The following is a 23,002-nucleotide window of genomic DNA, read 5'->3' on the forward strand; positions in this document are numbered from 1 at the left end:
TACAGCCTTCCTTGACTGACGTAAGAAAAAGTATCCCAAAAATATGTATACAATAAAAATCTGGATTTAACAGTTTTAAAAAATGTTTCAAACTTCACCTATCACCAAGTGTCACATTTACATGTACAGTTGTACCTCAGGTTACATACGCTTCAGGTTACATACGCTTCAGGTTACAGACTCCGCTAACCCAGAAATAGTGCTTCAGGTTAAGAACTTTGCTTCAGGATGAGAACAGAAATCGTGCTCCAGCGGCGCAGCAGGCCCCATTAGCTAAAGTGGTGCTTCAGTTTAAGAACAGTTTCAGGTTAAGAACGGACCTCCGGAATGAATTAAGTACTTAACCTGAGGTACCACTGTACTCTTATTACCCCTACAAACATGGTGTGGAACCTGTGACTCTCCTGAAGATGATAGACTCCCACTAGCCTGTGCCACAAGGGATGATGGGAATTGTCTCCTAGCAACACTCCTGATTTGAATCTTACTCTTCCTGGGCTTAGGCAAGTCCTTCTGTCTCGACATTCCCATATGGGGAATAATACTTGCCTTACAGGTTTGTTGTAAGGGTTATAATTTGATAATGCACGTGAAGTTCTTTGAAATGTATTTAGTACTTGCTGGGTAATTCAGGTCTAGGGATTTTTCCAGAACTACCTGAAAAGAGCTTTATAGTACTTATCTAATTCTAATATGAATTTGTGCCTCAATAGAGTTAATTACTCAGACATTCCTCCCAGTCCAGTGGGACTTTCTCTGCTATGTACGCCCTTAATGGATCAGATCTTTCCAGATCCTATTCCCAGTGTACTTGTAGCAGCTGTCTCAACACTGAACTAATGCCTGCATACATTAGTCATAGGATCATAGAACTGTAGTTGGAAGGGACCACAATGGTCATGTAACTCAACCCTTTGCAATGGAGGAATCTTTTGCCTAACATGGAACCTGAACCCACAACCTTGAGAATAAGAGTCTCATGCTATGTGATGAACAAAAAATGAAATCAAGAGCCAGTAAGTATCTTTCTGATTTTAACTTTTTACATTGGTGGTACATGGCTAAATGCACATGAGCGTGGAAAAACAACAGTTGGCGTTAAGGCATCTTGCAGCATTCTACAGATCAGATAAAAAATAATCTGTAAAACAAAGCTCTAAATTTAAAAACTTAAAAATCAAAGTTTTCAAACATTTCAGGGACACTAAATTAGCTCTTCATAGAAAAACAGTGATAATTGTTTGACGACATGGGGTGTCAGTGGACTTGCACATGAAAACAGTTCTTCCACTTCACTCCCCTCACCTCAAACGTGCTGTTGAGGGTTGGAGCACATTGATGGGCTACAGGGGGAGGAGGTGAAGTATCACTGTATCTGCTGTTGCAAGTTGGATCTTGCTGTTGTAACTAAGTAACAAGCATTCACAAAATAATTGCCTTCTATTTCTAGAAATGAAATTTTATGCAGCACTGTACCATTTTCCAAATACAACTTTTCAGTTTGTTGGTTCCCCCACCCAAAAAACCTAGCCAGGATGGGTAATGCTCTACATCTTCAGTTGTTTGTTCCCTGTAAAATTGCAAACTCCTACTGAACTGAGTGGACTTGGTACCAAGTTGCTGGGACAAATACTGCAGCTGTCGACAAGAATGATCATAAGAGAACAACTAAGAAAAATATAACCCAGGCTCTGTAACCTGACAGTTTAAGGTCTGAGGTGAAGAAGCCCTGTTTATCCTTCCATTGGTAAATTATATATTCTGCTCTGGTTTCCTAACACAGAATATGCAGCATTACTTCTATTGCAGTTGTAATGTTTAGTCCTGTAAAAAATATAGTCCAAACTTTGGCTAATTTATTGCCTATAAATATGCTGCAATGTAACATGTGTTTTGAAGCAAAAATGAGTTGCTTTATTGAAAGATAATTACTAAATTTTGAAGTTTGTATTGCTGGAGAATAAATAAGGTTTTTAAAGCCATGCCTCCTTCAAGGTTAGTGTTTGAGAGGTAGAGTAGCTTTAGTAAAGTCTGAGTGCTTCATTTAAAGAAGCTGAAAACACAGCATGAGATTTCTATATGCAGAACATAGTTCAAAATTAATGTGTAACAAACTAAAAATAAGTCATTAAAAATTACCCTTACATTTTACCAGTTATTGCACTGGAACTATAATAACTTAAAGTTAATTTTTGTACACATGGTGTTTAAGAGTGTCAGTCATTCTTATATTGTCTATTAATACTCTAATACCACATTGACATTTCTGTACTAAAAAGCTGTGTTACCACAATACAATATTTATATTCTTAAACCTATTACTCAGGCCCCTGGATTTTTTTTAAAAAAACAAAACACTTGTTTCTCAAAAAAGCAGAAGTAGTTGTAAAAAGTCCTTTTGTAGTGAGGTAATTTTTTCCCCTGCTTAAGAGTTTTCAATTAGATTCTTCATTTTTCCTGTAGGCTTCAGCATGTGTGGCCCAAACTATAAAAAGAGAATGAGAGTAAGAACAAGGATCTGCACATACTGGGAGTAAGTTCATACACCAAGGCTACAGGCTACCGCTAGCATGTACTCAGAAGTCATTCTTACACATTTCTTCTACTTGTGGTTTTTCCTGATCAATTTTAAAATTGAGAAATTTAAGAGGCAAACCCAGAAGTGAAATAATGGAGCTTAAAAACCAAATAGGGTTATAAATAATTACATTTGTTTTAAAACTGCTGATTTTATTTATATGAATGTTTAACATTTGATTTTTAGTTTATGCTTTACATAAACTGTTTAGAGGTTTTTGTTGATTCAGTGGTATATAAATCTCGTCAAATAAATAAAAGAGTGGAATTCAGTTAGTGGTCTTGCACTTGTATAAGGGCATTTGATGCAGCAGACGCATTTACTGACAGAAGAGCATGATGTGGGTATGTTTTTGACAAATCCTCTTTCTTCCTACACCTTCCATGCTACTCCACAAGGCCCCTCTACTCTCTGGGGCCAATCTCCTGCAGGTGCTAGGGGAAGAGCGATTTGACAAAAAGGGCCTCATCTTCTGTTAGAGGCACCTGCAGCATCAAAAACACTTCTGTTAGGACCAGGGCACCAAATGGAGTCAACCCTGTGTTCAGCATTTTTGAAGTACAAGTAAACCTTTGTTTGGCAAGAAGCTCTCTAGTTAGAATTAGACTTCACCATCATGTCTGCCTGGGCCTTCCAAACCCCCTTAAATTCTATGTACCTCTAGTACAGTGACCAGTTATTTCATTACATACTTGTTCTTGCCCACCAACTGAAATAATGAACAATAGTTGCAACATACCCTCTGATGGCATTCTGCCTAAAGACCAACTAGCAATGGGACAAACTGTGTAAGTTAGCCTAGTTATTGGTGATAGCTGACTGTTACAACAGAACATATTAGGGGGCCTTCGTAGCTGGGAAATCCCCTCTCCCCAGTGCAAGTGTTGTTCTGAGACTAGAAGAGAAGCTTCCTGCTCACCTTGCCCTCAGTAATCTAGCACTATATTGCAGCTGCTCTATAGAAGGCTTGTATTTAACTATTTTTCTGGTTGACATTGGGGATCAAGAGTCTGCCCCTGGGTATGTGAATTTTGCTAAGGATGAGCAGGTTTTAAGACACAGTGAGACCCCTTCTCTGCAGCTACTGTGGTAGCAAGGCAGACTGGCAAAGGAGGAGAGTGCTTTGTTTCCCCTTTGCCAGCCTGCTGCACTGCTAGCCTGATCCTGTGAACTACCCTGAGACCTATGGGTATAGGGCAATATACAAATTTAATAAATAGTAAAAATTATAGAAATTTGTAGCAAAGTGGTAAAAGAGGGGCTCCTTTTAGGAGAGAAAAAAAGCAAGATTGGGCTTTTTGGGCAGGCTAGTAACTTTTATGGGCTTAACAATAAGGTTGCCCTATAGTATTTAACAACTTTTCTAGTCTATATGTAGCAAGGAATTACATGCAAGTGAACAAGTAGGCTAATGGAGGGACAGACAAATGACATCATGCTAACTTCACCAGTCTGTTTGGTACAAAATAAGACAGACTAGCAGCCTGCATCTTCATGCTCCCCACTGCATTTTCTGTAGATAGACCCATTTTATAATCCTACACTCCACATGTGAGAAGGGTTTCACAGCTACACAGGCCAGCCCCTCCAGCAGCTGGCTGGAACATGTCAGAAAGAGTCCAAGTCAGAAAAGCTCTCCTCAGAAATTGTGTGCATATTCCAGTGGCAAGCCGGGTCAACTTCCAGTGCATGATCCTTAAGATATAGGCAGTTGGCTACAATTACAGTTTTAAAGGTCAAGGGAGAACTGGGAGGGAGGATTAAAATCCTAGTCACTAGGGTCCAGTGAATCATAAATTGGATGCAGTGCTTACCAGCCTTGTGTCAGATTCAGGAGCCTGTTTCTCAGTTTCACTTGGGCTGTCACTTCGATATCGATAAGCAAATTTCTTTTTAAGAGCTTCAGCTATTAGTGCGGCAGGATCTGTTGGGTCGGCTGCTTTTCGTTTGGTGCTCTCCTCTGGTCTTCAAAAGAATAGAGCAAAACTGTTGAGTTGTAGACACTTCAAATGCCTGCAAAGAGAGTGGCTTCCTCTCTCTCTCTCTCTCCACCCCCCAACCCGGAAGGGTTGGTACTAACAGCTACAAGTGCTACAACACATCTTCCAGCCTCTTATCTGATACAGCACGTCTCCTGGCCCTGAGCTGCTAACTTTACCTAAAGAGGGATGTGATGTTCCTCCTAATCCGAAAGAGTGCATGATGGTGCAAGAGGGGGCTGCGGTGGGGTATGTGTTACCTTGATTAAGCAAATGACTGGCTACTTGTGTAATCTAGACAACCATCCATTGTTAAGTTTCCTCACTGAAAGCCCCATCCCCCCAACCTTCCTGAACAGAGAGCTGTAGTAGATTCACCTTTTCACAGATCGCAGCTTTACATTGTTCATATCTTTGAGAATATCTAGCATGTTTGGTATTTCAGGCTTCTTCGAATCATCATCTATAAAAGTCCGTCCGGAGTTTACTCTTTTTCCTTTGCGCTCCTTAATAAGATCAATGGCAGAAGTGCTCTGCTGGAGCGGTGGTGGAGGTGGAAGGGGTGGGGGCGGCGGGGGCGGTGCTGGCACTCCTGCTAGGACAGGAACTGATGCTGCAGAGCTTACTCCAGCTGTAACAAAATAGTCCATTTAATTATGCAACAATATTCTTCAGTAAATAATGGTTATCATTTCAAAAACAAAGCCCATCAAAGCAATGTAGTATTTTTCAATTGGGGACAGACATCTATCTAGGAAGGAAATGCAAGAAGAGTAGAGGGTGCCAAAAGGGCTTGGAATCCCATTCTCTGGTTAGGCTTACTAGTGTTAAACAAGTTTTAAAATTTCTACCCAGTGGGTGTGGATTATGTTCAAGCCACTAGAGAATGCTAGAAGTCTTTAAGTATGACAAATGTATAAATAATAAGCCATCACCAGCCATCTTATAAAATGATGACCAAATCAAACATATTTGAACAGTGCAACAGTGCTTTAGAGCTTACAACTGCAGATACTGGGTTGATTTTGGCAGCAGTCTCAGAAAATTTAACGTGCAACACTAAAGACCTTGCCAGCTAGGAAACAAGGTTCTTCGTCTCGTCCTTCTAATACCCTCCGCTGTCATGTTCAGATTGCTATGAAAAAGTAGATTATTAAGAGGGGATAAATGAGACAAAGGAAAGGGAATGCAAGGCAATCAAGTAGTTAATGTCTTTATACTTCTTCCAAGAAGTACTGGCAGTCTTCCAATTCATGTTTAGCAGTCACTAATCAGAGATGAATAAGTTGGAAATATGGTTTAAAGAATAATTCAACATCCAAAATGTGTTAACTGAAGCTTTCATAAAGTTGTTTTTAGACATCAGAATAGTAATCAGACAAGCTTTTTCAACTACTGCCATTCAGCACCTTTAAAATCAACAATGTCAGATAACACAGCAATGACTCAATATCACCTTGAGCCTACGTTTCTGCAATTGTTTACGAAAGTATGAATAGTCCAGTGGATGGAACAGCAAAGTTCCACTTCTAGTTCTCTCCGGTCAAGGTGAGTTAAGAGGTGAGATACCACAACTATGGAAGTCACCACTTCTAATGCAAAGAATAATCAGACCCATTGGAATGAAAGTCAATTTGAAAGAAAAGTTATAAAATCAGCTTTGTTATAATTTTTTTTTTTTTAAATACCTGCTGTCATATTTTGCTGTTCTTGTAAGCTTACGATTTTGGCTATTTGCGCTCTTAAACTGGCAAGTTCATTTTCTAGCACACTGATTTTCTGCAGAGCTTCATCATTTGCGGCCACAGCAATCTTGGAGTCTTCTTTTTCTTGCAATGGCTTTGGCAAAGGTACTTGAATATTTGGATCTCTTCCTGAGCAGCCTTCACCTCTAGGATATGTTTGGGATTTTGACCAAATGTCTGATCTGTAATCGACAAAACAATATACAGTAGGGGGAGAGGAAGGGGAAGTCCTATTGTGTGATTGAAACTCCATGTGCACAGCATCTTATGCAGCCTAAACCTTCTATAGGCATGAGGTGGTTTTTTTACTACTCCTTTGTACAGGGAATGGCTGCATAGGATATTAAGACTGCCACAACTAGCTAGTTCTCACTTCAAACTAAATTCCCCAAATCTGATTTTTTTTCATTAAGACACAGCCACCCCTTTCTCATCTTTCTGTAAATTTAATGTATAATGGCAGCCAAAGTATTTTCATGCGTCACTATCAACACAGGAATATACATTAACCTATAGTCACACTTAATGTGAAACACTTCATAACAGCGTATCAATTTCTGCAGGAATGGAAGAGAGCACTGGCAATACTGTGGCTTTCTCTGCAGTCTTCTCTTGCTTTATGGACTGTAGGATCATCATTCAGTAATGCAAAATGGAACCAATCTCCTCCCAACCCCACTTCACCAATATGTCAACTTTCTGCTTCTCATATTGTCAAAATGAAACTGGTGCATCCCAGAGGCAGTTCTTTGGGTTTACATCACATTACAGAGTCCTAGCCTACACCCAATAATCTAAACATTGGAAGCACCTGCCTTTACATTGTTCATTCCCTATCTTCCAAGTGCCAGGGGTGCTGAAACTTGTGACTGTCTAGGTGACTCTGCTGTTTCTCTACCCATGAAAACAACACTTGACAGCATTCAAATGAACAGGATATCTAGTTCAGTTCAACACACTGCTTCTTCCCTTGACACAGGTTGACTTAAAGAATCAACCACAGAGGGGCAGCTTCAAAAACATACCTGAGCCGTGTAAAGACTTCACTTTCTTCTTCAGCAACCCACCCCACATCTGCAAGGGAGACCACTCCATCATCTCTCAGTGGATTAGAATGACTGCCTTCTGCAGACTGAGATGGAAGCTAGATTTGAGTGGACAAGATTACATATTAGAATTCAATAGCACTAAGTTGACAATGATTTCACACATGGTCTTGCTTCCTTGAGGATAGTGGGAGGATGAAACATCCTCCTATTATGTTGGAGAGAAATAGATGGAGAAGGAGAAAGATTTCACACCAGGGTTAAATCCCACAAAGAATACTGCATGTGAACTAAACACAGAAATTTTAGTATTAGCACAATTAATCTATGAAACACATGAACTAATACAGTACAACAAATTGCAAATAAACCTATGTTTTCCAATGTGTACAACGCCAGGCAAGTTTCACTTTAACCTGCACCATAAGTCACTAGTTGCAATTTGGAAAGTTACATAAGCTAATAGTTACTGACTACAGTCCATGGACAATTCACTAATCTCACCAAGCATCTAGCAGTGCCATTCTTTCAAAGTGCCAAAAAGGAATGTTTTCATGCAAAAGAAAGTTCAGATTAAAGATTAAAGTAAACAGGGGAATAATCTTTTACATGGCAGAGCTAGTAAGAAACCTGGTCTGCATTCAATGTGCTCTTCCAGTTAGTAATACTTTGGTGAGAAATAGGAGTAAAGATAGAAAGTGAAAAATGTACACTGGGAATATGCTCTATGTGGCCAGAGGATGTGGGTGCAGTTCTAATGTCAAATAGTATCTGTTTCCAGATTTGCCAACAAAGCTAAGAAAGCACCATGATCAATACATAAAGGGTTGATACTGCTGTCTAGCAACTGTGGATCCCCCCCCCCCCGAGGCCAACTCCAAATATATGAAATTTTTTTTAGCCTTAAAGACTTGGAGCCAAATTTACAGGCCTAAGCAGAGGTTTGCTATTACATATTCTGTGTGGATCTAGTTGTTGAGACAGACAGACAGAAAGAAAGAAAGAAAGACAGAGATTGTCAAGTGCACCTATCCCTTGGCTATCACTGGGTTATTCTGACATGACTTCCAAGGTGACTATTATAGCAAGTTGCAATATAGCTTTAAACTCTACATTTGAAGCTCAATTAAGACATGACACTCAACTGTGACTCACACTAACAATAGTTTAATGTAAACCACGTTTGAGCTCCCATATGTACAGGCACATAGTGGTTTAGAGCAATGCTACTCAAAGTGGCTGAGGCAACCCAGCCAGATGGATGGGGTATAAATAATAAATTTATTACTGTATTATTATTATTATTGTAAAGTGGTGGTCCATGGACCAGTGCTGTTCTGTGAGTCATCAGTTGCTGGCCCCTGGAAACTCCACACAGCCCAGGTTGGGTGGGGCATTTCAGGGACCAAATATGTTACTAGTTCTTGGCACATTAGGGGAGGGAATAGCTGATCCATCACATCAGATAACTTGAGAAGTGCTAGTTTAGAGCTTTTCATCTTCTTAGTGCTTCAGTCTCTAGGTTATGGGCAGCCGACATGGAAACCTCCAGATGTTAGATTACAACTCCGATTATCTCTTTCCACTGGCCATGTTGGCTAGGGCTGATGGGAGTACAAGAGTCCCATATCCCCGTCTGTGGCAAGCATCCAAATCACCCACCACACATTTCTTTGTCCAACTATACTACAACTTTAAAGTCACAACGTCTTAAGCCGCAATCGTATGCCCACTTGAGCACAATAAGTCCCATTGAATATAGTGGGTCTTGCATCTGAGTAAGTGTGCACAGGACTGCCTCAATCGTTTCTCTCCCACAGTTGCAGAACAAAAACTTACAGCAGTTAAAGCCCCCTATGTAAGATCAAGCAGAAAATTAAGGCTCTAAAAGTTAATTTGATTTATGGTTCTTAATAGCAGTTCATTATGATTACAAGCATGCACTAATAGCTTAATCAAGTTTAATGAGAAAGGACAAAACTGACTTACTGCAGGTTCAGTGCACGATCCTGTGATATAATAGCTAAAGCAAGAAAGAAAGAAAAAAGAGGGAAAGAGAGAACACTATAGAAAAGTTTCAGTGTAGCAACAATCTAGAAAAAAGCAAGAGTTCAACCTTGGCACTGATTCTGCTGCTGTGACACATATCAAATCCTCACAACTGAGTAATATAAGGCTGTTCAATTTAGGGAATGGATATAATAACCTTTTCAGCTTGGAAATAGCATTAACTGTACCCAAAGAATATGTTTGCATACTCTCTCCTCTAGCTGCTTCCCACTTTTGTTGGAAATATCTGTAGGGTTCACACATTCTTGGCTCAGTTCCAGAGAAAGCCATCATTTGTGCTCACCATCAATCCTCCCTGGCACATATGCCAAAGGATTTACAGAGGGGTGTTTGTCTCTGTGGTGCTGGGCTTCTGGAGCAGGCTGAAGCCAATCCCTTGTGCTGCTTTTGCATGGTCAGCAGCACAGAAAGAACCAACCTCTCCCCACTTCTGCAAGTGAGAGGAAAGGTCTCATGTCCTACTGAGCTTTCAAGCAATAGAAGCAGGCTCAAAAGCTCAGTGTCAAATAATAGACTTCAGTGAGTGAGGATCCTCTCCATTATCAGGAATCCTGGCTTACCAGAGGGCCAAAGCTCTTATTCCTGGTGAATAATTTTATGGATGCAGGCCAGTGAGAAAATTTTGCAGATAGAGATGAAATATTACTCCTTGCTTCCTATTCCTTTCTTTCCCAAATAAACCTTGTTGACGCAGTCCATTTTCACGTTAAGAGGTAACATCTAAACCTCAAAGCCCATTATAACTGGAAACAGGTAAGTGTGTAACAAAGAAGTTTGAATGCAGGTGGACCAACAAAGGAAGGAAACATCTGTTCTTTTTACCTTTTATAAAAAGGCTAGAAACTATGCTCATTTTAATGTATCATGCAAGTGTATTTTGAAACAGCTAACATCAATGTAGTCATAAATTTAAAATCATTACTATACTTGAATATATTTTCTCTTCAAGAACAATTTAGAACCCACAAGATTTCAGTAAAATTAAATGCTACTGTCATACGACTACAATAAAAACACAGAATTCACAACTAATGTAAAATTCCCTGAAAGATTTCTTTCCTCCCACTTTCAAATTTGAAGAATGAATGCTATTGTAAATCACGTTTAATTAAAACAGTAACTTCAGAACTGCATGCATCACAAGGATACAGTTTTATTTAAATCTGTGGAACTATTGTCAGAAACGTCGCAGAAGAACAAGCATATGCAAAACAAGAATCCTGGGTGGCAGTGGCACCCTCAGCCTACAAACACTTATCTGGCATTTGGCATATAATCACAATATGACTTGTATTATTACAGAACTAAGATTCCAAAAAGGTTACACTTGCTTATATTGAAGGAACACATATTATTCTAAAAGTCAAAATAATGCTCTTTATATTTGAAACATGTATTTCTATTACATTTGTTTGCCCTTCAACGATTCTATGTATCTATTTCTCTCCACCTTTATATGAAGTGCCAACACTTCTTCCCCAGCCCTGTTTCACCATTTTGTTCCATCTGATTTTCACTTACAGTGGTGCCTCGCAAGACGAAATTAATTCGTTCCGCAAGTTTTTTCTTCTTGCGAGTTTTTCGTCTTGCGATGCACGGTTTCCCATAGGAATGCATTGAAAATCAATTAATGCGTTCCTAGGGAAACCGACTTCAGACCAGGTCCGGGGACAGTCTGTCCCCCGACCTCTTCTGAAGGCTGGGGGGGGGGGGGGACAAGGGCTTTTCTTCCCACCCCCAGCATTTTAAAAAACCCCGGGACAGCGGAGGGCTTCTCCGCTGTCCGGGGCGATCTTAAAATGCTGGCGGGCGGCATTTTAAAATCGCCCCGGGACAGCGGAGGACTTCTCCGCTGTAAGGGGCGATTTAAAAGCCCCTGGGAAGGCAGGCAGGGGGGACAAAGACTTTTGCCCCCCGCCAGCCTTCAGAAGAGGTCCTGGACCTCTTCTGAAGGCTGGCGGGGGCGAAAGTCTTTGCTCCCCCCGCCTGCCTTCAAAAGCTGTCCGGCCAAGGCTTCGCGGACCTCTCCGCAAGCAGCGGCAGCACTGCCGCTGCTGGCGGAGAGTTGCCGGCATGCCGAAGCCTGCGCGCGCTGACATCAGCGCGCCCAGGCTTCGTGGATCTCTCCTGCCTTCAAAAGCCGTCCGGGATAGCGGGAAGCGCTTCCCTGCTATCCCGGACTGCTTTTAAAATGCTGGCGCTGGGGAGCAAAGCCTTTCGGCCCCCGCCAGCCTTCCTGGACCTCTTCTGAAGGCCGGAGGGGGGGGGGAAAGGCTTTGCTCCCCACCGCTAGCATTTAAAAGAGGTCCCCGGAGATTTCCCTATGGGCTTTCGTCTTGCGAAGCAAGCCCATAGGGAAATTCGTTTTGCGAAGCGCCTCCAAAACGGAAAACGCTTTCGTCTAGCGGGTTTTCCGTCTTGCGAGGCGTTCGTCTTGCGGGGTACCACTGTATTTATAAATAAAAGTGCCTACTAGTCTATGTATCTTTAGGACTTTTCATCCAACTCCATCCCATTTAACTGTGTTTCCACAACTCAAAAATGCACTTATACAACTCCAGGCTAACACTGAGAAGAAATAATTATGACAGTGTATACCTGTATATATTAATCCTCCACCTGGGAAGCAATGTTAGTAATGTATTTACAGCAAAAATGAAGAATTTTGTGGCACCCTAAAAAGTAACACATTATAATATATACTTTTGTAAGCTAATCTGATTTAGTGGACTGTAGTCCATGAAAACTTATGCCATAAGAAATTTGTTAGTCTTTTAGGTGCCACAAAATTTATTTATTTATTTATTCTATTTAATTGTAATTATGCTGTGCCTTTCCTCCAAAACTAGGACTCACAGCTGCTCACAAAAATTAAAACAAATACCAATAAAACACAAATACAGTGGTGCCTCGCAAGACGAAATTAATCCGTTCCGCAAGTCTCTTCGTCTTGCGAAGCAACCCTATTAGCGGCTTAGCGGCTATTAAAGGCTTAGCGGCTATTAAAGGCTTAGCGGATTAGCGGCTAAAAGGCTATTAGCGGCTTAGCAGCTTAGAAAAAGGGGGGAAGCAAAAAAAAAAAAATCGGAACACTCGCAAGACGTTTTCGTCTTGCAAAGCAAGCCCATAGGGAAAATCGTCTTGCGAAACAGCTCAAAAACGGAAAACCCTTTCGTCTAGCGGGTTTTCCGTCTTGCGAGGCATTCGCCTTGCGGGGCACCACTGTAGCTAAAAACATATAAATGGTTATTGTTAAAAAGTAATTAAACTGTATTCTGAATTAAAACAATGTAAAAAACTACTAAAATGCAGATAGTAAAAAACCGTACAGCACACTATTAAGAGGCCTTTCCTTAAGAACAGCCAGTTTCCAGAAGCCTGGGGAAAAAAGACTTCACTTGCTGGCAAAAGGACAAGGAGGAAGCTAGTCCAGTTTCTTTAGGGAGTTCCGAAGTCTCAGAGCAGCCACCAAGTAGGCCCTCTACTGCATCCCCATGAGGCATGCCTGTGAAGGTGGCAAGACTAAAAGTAAAACCTCCCCCAAAGATCTGAGCTTGGACACGTTCATATAGGAGAATATGACCCTTCAGATAGCCTGGACCAAAGCTGTATAGTGCTTTAGATAACATAACCAGCACTTTGAACTGTGCCTGAAAACAGACTGGTAGCTAGTGAAGCTCTTGTAACAAGGGCGTTGTGTCCCTATCAACTCTCTAGTAGTTATAATAATATAATTATTTATTTTTTGTACCCCACTCATTTGACTAGGTTGCCCCAGCCACTTTGAGTGGCTTCCAACAGAATATATGAAAACACAACAGAACACAACACGTTAAAAGCTTCTTGATACTTTTTATCCTTTGTCTGACCTTTCTTAACAGCTGAAACACAAGCAGCTTTTACATGGCAAAGTGTGGGTTGAGTAAATGCAATTGGAGCTCTCCCTTCTAAGCATATAGAAAGTCTTTGTGCAAGAGCTGGCCATATACAGATTTTTTTTCAAATTACAGTGACACCTTAACAAGCCACTGCTGAACCCCATTTCCAAAGCTTCATAACAATAACATAGAATGGGAATTTGGGTATGCAGTGAAGGAAACATCCGAGAAGATAATTACCATTTACTCTGTCAACATGCCAAGATTTAAAAAGAGTCATAGATGTGACTCCTGGGGCTGTAGACAAAAGGAGCTCTGTTTCAATAAAAAAATTCCCAAGTTCAGAGCCAATTTCTAGCTGCATTAGAGACAATCACTCACTCAACATTTGCAGTAATAGGCTCTGCTGCTCCACAAAGTTACTCTACAGCAAGTTAATACAACATGCATAACCTTTCTACAATAGGAAGAAGACTGGGACAAATCCCTCTTCTAAGATGACAGAGACACAGCAAAGTTTTAAAACTGCTTAACTTTATTTTCATGAAAGCAAACTTTTCAAAGCATAGATCTACACTAGGAAGTGCACCAGAATATTCATTGAAAGAGTTCCCTGGACTTGTAGGCAGATGTTTAATGACAGCTATCTCTACTATTCCCCAGAGTCAATACTATTAAGCTTCCAACTCACAATATCTTGCTGAATAAATGTTTCCATAAGATGTATTTTAAGACGTTTCCCCATGACATTCAACAATTTTAAAAACTAACAGAGGTACACTTTTAAAGGAAGTTATACAATGTGCAAAACCTGTCTGTTGGGTTAGCAGGCTGCTCAGAAGATAGAGAATGTAAACTATTAAAATATAATAACAAAGGTAAATTTTAATAATTATACAGAACCTTCAACAAAATGCTGTAGTATGTCTCCAGCTCCTAAGAGGCGGATCCTTTGAGGTCCCTTGGTGTATTGTCAGATAAAGAGAAAAAATATTCTTGAAAAAAGCTTGAAAGGACCAGCTTTCAGGATGTACTAATGTGTCAGATGAGGCACAAAGAGGTGAGTATTGTAAGCTCACAAACACATTTGCTATAAGTTTTAGGTGCTTCAACAGATCCATTCTCTCTCTCCGACTCCGAACACCTCACCTGACACATTAGTACATCCTGAAAGCTGGTCCTTTCAAGCTTTTTTCAAGAATATTTTTCCTCTTTATCTGACAATATTTATATTGTCTCCCTCCCTGGAGAAGCCTCCTCCCTATCTAAAACATCAAGGCCTGCTTCAGATACACTGTTCCTTCTCCCTGCCCACCCCTGAGCTGATGGACACCATCTGTCCTGTGAGGAAGAGATCAAGGGAGGCATGTATAGACAAACTACATGGCCTGCTCTACTCGCCATGTTATATTGTTTCTTTTCATACTTAAAAATTGTAAACTGCCTTGGCAGAAAGGCAGTATATATGAATGCAAGACCCAGATCCAATTAGTTTGCTCTGACCACTAAGATTAATTTAATTTCCCTCTGGAAAGTGAAACAAATATTTAAAATCTTACCTGAAACTGAACTCTTGGACATTGTATCAGCGAGAGGTTGGTGCCAATTTTCCTTACAATACTTCTATCTCGACCATAAGGCTTACTAGACCAAAGCAACTGGAAGGATAAAAGAAAAACAATTTTATTACTGCCTAACATGATCTGCCTATCATGGAAATAATTTGTTTCTTTAAGTTTCACTGCAAATCCAGATCACCTGGGCGTAAGCCCCAGTTAATGCACTTTTGAATAAATATGCAGATGTGCACTGCAATGCCTCTGTATAAAGAAAAGTACATTGTGCAGCAGCAGCATCCATCCACACACAAATACTTGTGCAATGGAACTTTTTCATTCTCTCTCCCCCCCACCCAAAAAAAGGAACAGGGCAGGTTTGGGGATGTGCAGGGGGGAAGGAAATCTGTTTGGCTGTCAGAACAGCTAATATGAGATTTCATGCATTATGTTTTAACAAGGATAATCTACACTGGAATTCTCATGTGGACAGAAGACTAGAGAAGGATAAGGAAATGAATCTGGCCAGTGGGCCAGACCTTGAGTTCCTCCACCCACCACCACCAGGCCATTTTGACAGTTTTGAAATGGATGCAGACAAACAAGCCCACTCACTTGTCAATTCCTTGACGTAAGGTGAGTCATTTCTCTTTCGTAGCATGACAAGCCATGCTAAAAATAGAAATACAATACCAATTAAGCAGGGCTTGAAATTACTGATGATCAGTAGTGACTTCAAGCTCCACTTTCTTTTAAATTATATTTTAATTGATGCTTTATTGTTTTAATCTATTTTCCCAATTTTAAGTAATCCTCCTTGGAACCTTAGGGTGAAGGATGGGATCAAAGCCTGAATAAATAAAAAAAATTAAGTGTTTATAATACAGTGGTACCTCGAGTTACAAACACCTCAGGTTACAAACTCTTCAGGTTACAAACCCCACTAACCTGGAAGAGTTACCTCGAGTTGAGAACTTTGCCCCAGAATGAGAATGGAAATTGTGTGCCGGAGGTGCAGCGGCAGCAAGAGGCCCTATTAGCGAAAGCACGCCTCTAGTTAAGAACAGTTTCAGGTTAAGAATGGACCACCGGAACAAATTAAGTTCGTAACTAGAGGTACCACTGTACAGAGATTTGACTACCCCTTCTAATGTAACATTCATTTAACTCCTGGGCAAAAAAGCATACTGTGATGTGTTGACAAAAAGTGTATGATGGCAAGGCCAAATGCACTTTGGAGGAGAGGGATTTCTATAACCTGGGGGCCACAGGCACAAAAAGATGCTCTCAAACACTACTGCCACATGACCCTCAAAAGGGTGGCACTGTCAATAGGGTATTTCACACTGATCCTAACAGCCAGGCAGGTCTGAACTTCACTGTAGCACTTACCGATTCCATAGTTAATGCTGCTTGCTCAAATATCACCCTAAGTAGGTGCTTAATCCAGTAAATCATCTGGAACAATGCAGGGTTTCCACAATCTTGTTAGCTAACCACCTCAGTTTGATGGAATGCAAATGTTCCATAGTCACTCTGGGGAGAAAAAACACAAGTGTGAAACCATGAGTATCTGTATGCAACTCTTTCAAACTATGAGAAATGATCTAGAAGAAAACATATCAAAAAAGCTAAGTCCACAATTTTCACCGCAAGTACGCAATCAGTATTTATTGATTGTAATTTGTAAACTCACTTTTAGGCTCTGTCAAAACTGTCAAGTAGGATTTCCATAAATTGAAAATAAAGTTCTAGGGTGCAAGCAGGTTTGGTCATCAGTATACTGATGTCACTTGGCTCTACCTTTCCTTTCCATGTTCAGTTCCCAAGGAGGCTGTTGAAATCCTAAACCAGTACAGTGGAACCTCGGGTTGCGGACATAATCCATGACGGAGGGATGTCCGCAATCCGCAGTGTTCGCATCCTGAAGCGCCGGGTCTGCACAGGCACAATTGGTGTGACTGCGCATGTGCGAAGTGTGATTTAGCACTTCTGCACATGCGTGAGTGGTGAAACCCAGAAGTAACCCATTCCAGTACTTCCGGGTTTCCTGCAGTCCGCTATCCGAAAACACACAAACTGAAGCATCCATAACATGAGGTATGACCGTACCTAGTGGCAGTTCTGGGATGGATGCAGCAAACAAGCTAAAAGTGAATCAGATGATGCTGTGGGTGGGGAGTTCCCCAGTTCCAGAAAAAAGTTTACAACTGGTTTTGGATGGACTGGTACACTCCCTGATAGAAGAAGTGTGCAGTTTGGGAGGGCTCATGAATTTGGCACTGACTGGGGAAATCCAGTAAGTATCAGTGACCAGGAGTGTTTTTGGTTTTTGTTTTATCAGCACGGGCTCGTATGCCAACTGCCCCACTAACATGAATGGGATGACTCTGCCACAGTCATCCACATTTTGGTCATATTCCAACCAGACTACTGCAATGTGTTCTATGTGGGGCTGCCTTTGGAAACGTCAGGTGGTTCAGAATGTAGCTGCCAGGGTTCCACTCTGAATGTGTGTATCTGTGTATCTATGGAACATAACTGACAAGAAAGTACTAGTGATAATTAAAATACAAGATTCTTAAAAGCTTATGTTTTCAAGAAGCTTATATTTCATTCAAACACCTCTCACAAGGAACGTTGGTTATGTCTTGTGCACATCTAAGCTTTACCCCCACAATGTTTCAATTTTTAAAAATCTTACACTGCTTCCAGTCCTGTGACAAATGCCCAAAAATTGTCCTTTAATTTTTTTATAAGAGAAACAAATAATAAATGATAAAACTTGATTTAAGATAGCATGAAATAGTTGGTGAGAAAGTTGTTCAGAAAATAGCCTTGAGAGCTGCAGTTCTCACTATGTCTCCATTTACACTTTGGTCTTGCATACCCACATATACATGGCAAATTGACTAAGGGTCAATATGCCCTTTGCCTGAAAATGATGTATTTCAGGATTTTTTAATCAAATGCATAAATCATCAAAAAACCTACAAATACCTACTGCTCTCAGTTTAGTCCCTCTAAGAAAGAAGACGAATTTGATAATGTGAACATAATTATGATCATTTTGGAAACTTGTTAAACTTCTTAGTCAGCTACATAATGGAAAAACTGAATAGAATTTTTTAAAAAACTGACAACTCAGCGGACTACAAGACACTTGGGACAGTTCTAGCAAGAACTGTTGTAGTTAATTCATTGCCAGTGCTTTCATTACAAGCTTGTTTTAGTCAACAGTTTACCACTCCTAGGTAATAATATCTTCATGTGGAAACTTGGCACAGGCAACCTCAGTTGCACTGCCTTGAGGTTTACCGTTTATGGGATGTTTGAGATGCTGGTGCAGCTGTTCAGTTGACAGTTTCTCACATGCAGTACATGGTATGCAGTTCAGGGCTGCCATTTATTTTGTATCCCTTTGAACCTGGAATCATTTTCTTAGACTTAGATGGATCATTCCAGAAGACTAAAGCATACTTTCTTAAGAAAGCACAAATATCTGCTAGCAGCAAGTTCTTCTCTGACCCATCTGGGAAATAATGTATCACCCCATTCTCAAAACGAAACATGACAATATGTACTGTAATTCCATGTTTCTATTCTGGAAGCCGTGGAAGGGGAAACTATTAGGAGCCCTCTTTGCAAACTTTGACTTCCCCTTGGCTTCTCAACAAAGCAATCTGAAATTATTATGGGTACCTGCATGGCTTTCTACTGCCACTTATTTGTGATTATCCCTCTACCCATATCCCCCCCCCCAAAAAAAATCCCCACCAATGCCACCTACCCACATTTACATTTAAAGACTAGCAAATGTAATATGACATAAACTTTCAGCGATTAGACTCATCAGATGCAAGTGGACTTATTCATCAGATGCAAGTGGACTTATATTCATGAACTCATATGCCATAATACGACATTTTCTGCTTTTGCTGCTACAGACTAACATGGCTAACTTTTTGTACCTATCTGTACAGGAAAAGATGAAACAGTCTTCCAGGTGAGCCTTTCTGACTGGAATTGGCTCTCTAGAGTCTTAGACAGATTTTCTTCCACTACATTATTCTTCCAACTGAAGATGCCAAAGATCAAAATGGGGACTTTATACATGCAAAGTATGTGCTCTTCTACCACTGAGCAACAAATCCCCTCCTTGGCCTCTACTCATCTGCCATATCCTAACTGTGCTTCCTCAGCTCTTTAAATCTAAGAAAAGCAGCTTACAGAGCCAGGCTGCATTGTCAAGAAAAGCAATATTTTAAAGTAATTTTTTTATCCTGACCTTTAAAATGTTCTGTCCAGGAGGAGGAAACATATAGGACGGTAGTCAATGACAGACCTACTTGGAGTAATTAATTTCAATTGGTCTACTCTGAGTAGAAATTCATGAAATACAACTCATAGTCACATTGAGTTGGCACAGGAACAAATATTGGTATCAGAGTTGGAAGGGACCACAAGGATAATCTAGTATAGCCCCCTGCAATGCAGGAATCTTTGACCAATGTGGGGCTCAAACCCATGACCCTGAGATTTAAGAGTCTCATGCTCTTCCAACTGAGCTATATGCTTACCACATTTGGTTTATTTGAAACAAATAGAGCATGGTCCAAAATCAAGCTACACAGCAAGTCATGTTATTGCTTATTTGAGCTGTGTGGGTGCTACACAGGGGGAATGACATAGGGACCCACGCGACAGACATTCACAATTAAAACACTGTTTAAGATGCATTGTGACTTATTGTGACATGCAAACTAGGCCAGTGTAATTAAACTCCCAAACTAATGGAAAAATCAATTTATATACCTCAAAATGCAAATAGCTGATTTGGCAACAGGGGACACAAACAGTTAACCTTCATTGCATACAGAAGCCAGCTAGTGCAGTTTGGATTTAAATATCTCCACTCCTGTCTTTCTTCATTCCTTCCCCCACTTCTTCTTTTTATAAGTAAGTTTTAAGCCTGCAGCACCTAGATCCCTGATGTGCTTTAGAATATTATTTAGTGTTTTCTAAGTATACCCAGTAATACATAAGATACCAAGAACATAATATAGGCATTGTATCTCAGAGTACATAAGCAATCCCTATTCACTTTCCATTTGACTTTGTGGTCACTAACTGAGGATGAATCAACCTAATGATCTGGCTAGAGGTGAGGGTTTGCTACTCAAAATTACCAGTTTTGCACATGTTGCTCAGTTGCAACTATTCTGTATGCAGTACAGAGATAGGTTTTCTTGAACTGCCACTTATTTTGGCAAGCCCTATTTTAAGCTAGATAGTCTGAAACGGTAATGTTCATATTTCAAAGTCCTACAAATACCTATGATAATGAAACAGAAATGCAAGGCGTTTATATTCCTTTTAAAACATTTGCCTAATTTATAGGAGCACAGAATTTTCATTTGTGGTACAAACACTGGTTTCCACAATAAGCACAGTATACTGGAAGCTGCTTTGTATCAGAGATCAGAATTTGTTGCTTTGTATCAGAATTTGCTGCTTTGTATCAGAGATCAGAATTTGTATCAGAATCTATCCCAGTATTATCTCCCTTGACTCACAGCAGCTCTCTGGGGCCTCAGGCATTCTCATCACCTGCTACCTGATCCTTTTAACTGGAGATGCCAGTTTCTGCATGCAAAACATGTGTTCCACCATTGGTCTATGGCTCCTTTCCCAAAATGCTGCCTGAGCTTTAACAGAACACATAATCCTGAAGAACAAAGAGTCCTCATTTTTATGTCACCTTAAAAATACTTGTCTCAATAATAATAATTTTATTATTTTATTATTTATACCTGTCAGAGCTGCTCCCAGATCCTAGCTCACAGAGGATCGCGCTAGCCAGCGTTCACTTTATAAAAGTCTTTATTGAGTTACAGTTTCCATTTTCAAGCTGCCGCGTGCAGCTCTACGTCTTACAAGCTAGACCGGCGAAGCTCCGTCTGAGTCTCCGCCCCCTGTACACCAACTTAATACCCTAGCCTTACTCCACCTTTTCCGCCTGACCGTTCTTCTCTGGGTCCCTCTGCCCCCCGTGGTCTCTTCCTTCCTGGACTCTTCTGACGCTGACCCCCCGGACCCTTCTGTCTCCTTGCGTCGGGCTTTAGGACCTGGCTCCCTTTCCGGGATGCTTACTGCGCCGCCTTCCTGTGTATTTGAACTTGGCGCGTGCGCCCAACCTTCCACTTTCCGCTTGACCGTTTCTTCGCTCCCCGATGGAGGTGTGGCCACTCCTGACTCATGCCCTCCCCCCTGCTGCGAGCTGCCAGAGCTCGATACCTGGCGCCCTTCCTCTCCACTGCGCTCTGTTGGTGACGCTGGCCCCGATTTCCAGCTGCTGCCCTCTGAACCCCCTCTGGACCCTTCTTCCTGGGGTGTCCCCCTAGGCTCCCCCCCTGCTCTGGCCACTGGCGCTCCTTTCTGTGAATCTTCTGATTCACTGAAAAGACTTGGAGATCTCGGGTTGTCGTCATCACTCATCTTTTCTTCGGACTCCTCCCCTTCGCTCTCTGTTTCCTCCCTTGCCCTCGCCTCTGCTCCTGAACCCCTGACAATACCCTACCCATGTGACTGGGTTTCCCCATCAGCATTAGAAGACAGTAACTTGCAATTTCTAAATGACTTCCACCTAAATGCAACTATGTTTTCTACACACTATTATTCTCTGCACAACTTGTTTTTATATACCTAGCAATGTAAGAAGCACCAGAATGAACTAGGTCTAGCTATGTTAGATACAAGTTTTTGATGTGTGTGTGTGTCAATGTATTCAAATATGGCAAAAACAAATCTTGATCTCAGTCCCGACAAAAAAGTCAAAATGCCTTGCTTCCCCGCCTCTGCTTTTTGTTTACAGAAGTCACCACTGAGCTGGCACAGACAGGCAAGTTTCAAAGTGCTAGCAACGATGGCCCACAGTGTTGTTTACTAGGACGCAGTAGGAGAAAAGAACAGGTTAGAACCTTCTCAAGGTTAGCCCCTGTCTAACCAGTGTCCTCACACTGGAGACAAAGAGAGAACTCAGACGGCGGAGCATTTTGACCTTTCACTTGACTCCTGAAAAAAAAAGCAGTGCCTATTTTGTAACCCAAGGAGCGGCCAGATTTAGGCCTAACCCTGGAAATCAGGCTTTTTTGCCTACTCTGTGCCCTTTCCCCCCCGACAACGCGATGGCGGATTGCGATTACTCAAGGGGAGGGGGGGAGGGCACCGCACATGCTCAGAGGCACCCTCGCCCCCATTTCTTTCTTTTTTTACTGTTAGCGCTACAGTGCTACATGCTCCCAGGTTGGAGTGTGCCTCGGATCAAGGCCCGCTTTTAGGAAAAGCGGAGGGAAAACAGCAGTGCTCTCAACGAACTGTTGGGACTAAGCGGCACTCGGCGCGAGGAGCTCTGGGGCAGCGGCCACCGCCAAGCCACTCGCTCCCACCACCAGCCGCACCGGGCCGGGATTGGCGGGTCCCCTCAGGCGCCTGTGTGGGCATCCTCAAGTCCGGACGGCCAACTTCTCCCTCAGCCCCCTCCGAAGCCGGTTCAAAAGCCCCTCCCGTACCAAGCGCCACGCGAAGGGCTAAAACCGCAGCAGCGGACCCCGGGACCGCAGCACGAACGGAGAGGGCGCCGCCCTCGCCGCTCAAACTCACCGCCTCGCCCTGCCGGTAATACTCCTTTCTCAGTCACCTCAGCAGCCAAGTCCCGGCAGTTCATTCCCACACACGCTCCACATCTCTCCCCCGCCCGTCTCCTTCAACAACCAATCCTCCAGCTGCACCGGCTACAGCTCTTGGCCAATCATCGTTTGCCGTTGCGGGAGGTGAGGCTTCAGCTCCCGCCTTATCCGGGTCACAAGACGTTAGTCTACCATCGAGACGGAAAAGAAGATGGGTGACTTGGTTTGCGGACACGCTGAGAAATTCTTGCTCTTCGCGTGAACAGTACTGAAGGATCGCGCGAGAGCGCCATCTGCCGATGCGGAGCGCTCGGTACAACAGCCAATGATTACTTAGCAGAGCGTAGTAAAGCTGTACAACTGTTGTTTCTTTTCTCGTCCGGACTAGGTCCCTGTCCGCTACGACGGTAGCATTTCGCAACTCGCTTTTATCGGTACTGTCGTTATCAAAAGGGCTGCAAT

General features: G+C 41.8%; 1 protein-coding gene across 2 annotated transcripts; it reads right to left on the minus strand.

Moving 5' to 3' along the window:
- Positions 1–1,021: 1,021 nt before the first annotated feature.
- MTFR1 (mitochondrial fission regulator 1) lies at positions 1,022–22,732 on the minus strand. 2 transcript variants are annotated; one of them, XM_083518020.1, is made up of 8 exons: positions 22,515–22,732; positions 16,245–16,386; positions 14,856–14,954; positions 7,328–7,446; positions 6,246–6,484; positions 4,936–5,188; positions 4,393–4,543; positions 1,022–2,485 (listed from the first exon to the last, which is right to left on the minus strand). In XM_083518020.1, the coding sequence occupies exons 2-8, from the start codon at positions 16,308–16,310 to the stop codon at positions 2,426–2,428; spliced, it is 987 nt and encodes a 328-aa protein (XP_083374146.1). In that variant the 5' UTR covers positions 16,311–16,386; positions 22,515–22,732; the 3' UTR covers positions 1,022–2,425. The 2 variants fall into 2 exon arrangements, with proteins under 2 accessions (XP_083374146.1, XP_083374147.1); XM_083518021.1 differs by lacking the exon at positions 22,515–22,732 and adding an exon at positions 22,424–22,444 and having other exon boundaries at positions 16,245–16,388.
- Between the last annotated feature and the right edge of the window lie 270 nt (positions 22,733–23,002).

The sequence above is a fragment of the Podarcis liolepis genome (genome assembly GCF_965112155.1).
Source record: "Podarcis liolepis genome assembly, chromosome: 8".
In the NCBI taxonomy this organism is placed as follows: domain Eukaryota; kingdom Metazoa; phylum Chordata; class Lepidosauria; order Squamata; family Lacertidae; genus Podarcis; species Podarcis liolepis.

Coding starts and splice junctions, on each gene's coding strand:
- MTFR1 (XM_083518020.1), bottom strand. CDS start 16,310: ATGATTTACTGGATTAAGCACCTACTTAGGGTGATATTTGAGCAAGCA. Junction 4,544..4,935: donor AAGCTGCGATCTGTGAAAAG/GTGAATCTACTA, acceptor ATTCTTTTGAAG/ACCAGAGGAGAGCACCAAAC. Junction 2,486..4,392: donor CTGAATCTGACACAAGGCTG/GTAAGCACTGCA, acceptor CTCTTTTTATAG/TTTGGGCCACACATGCTGAA.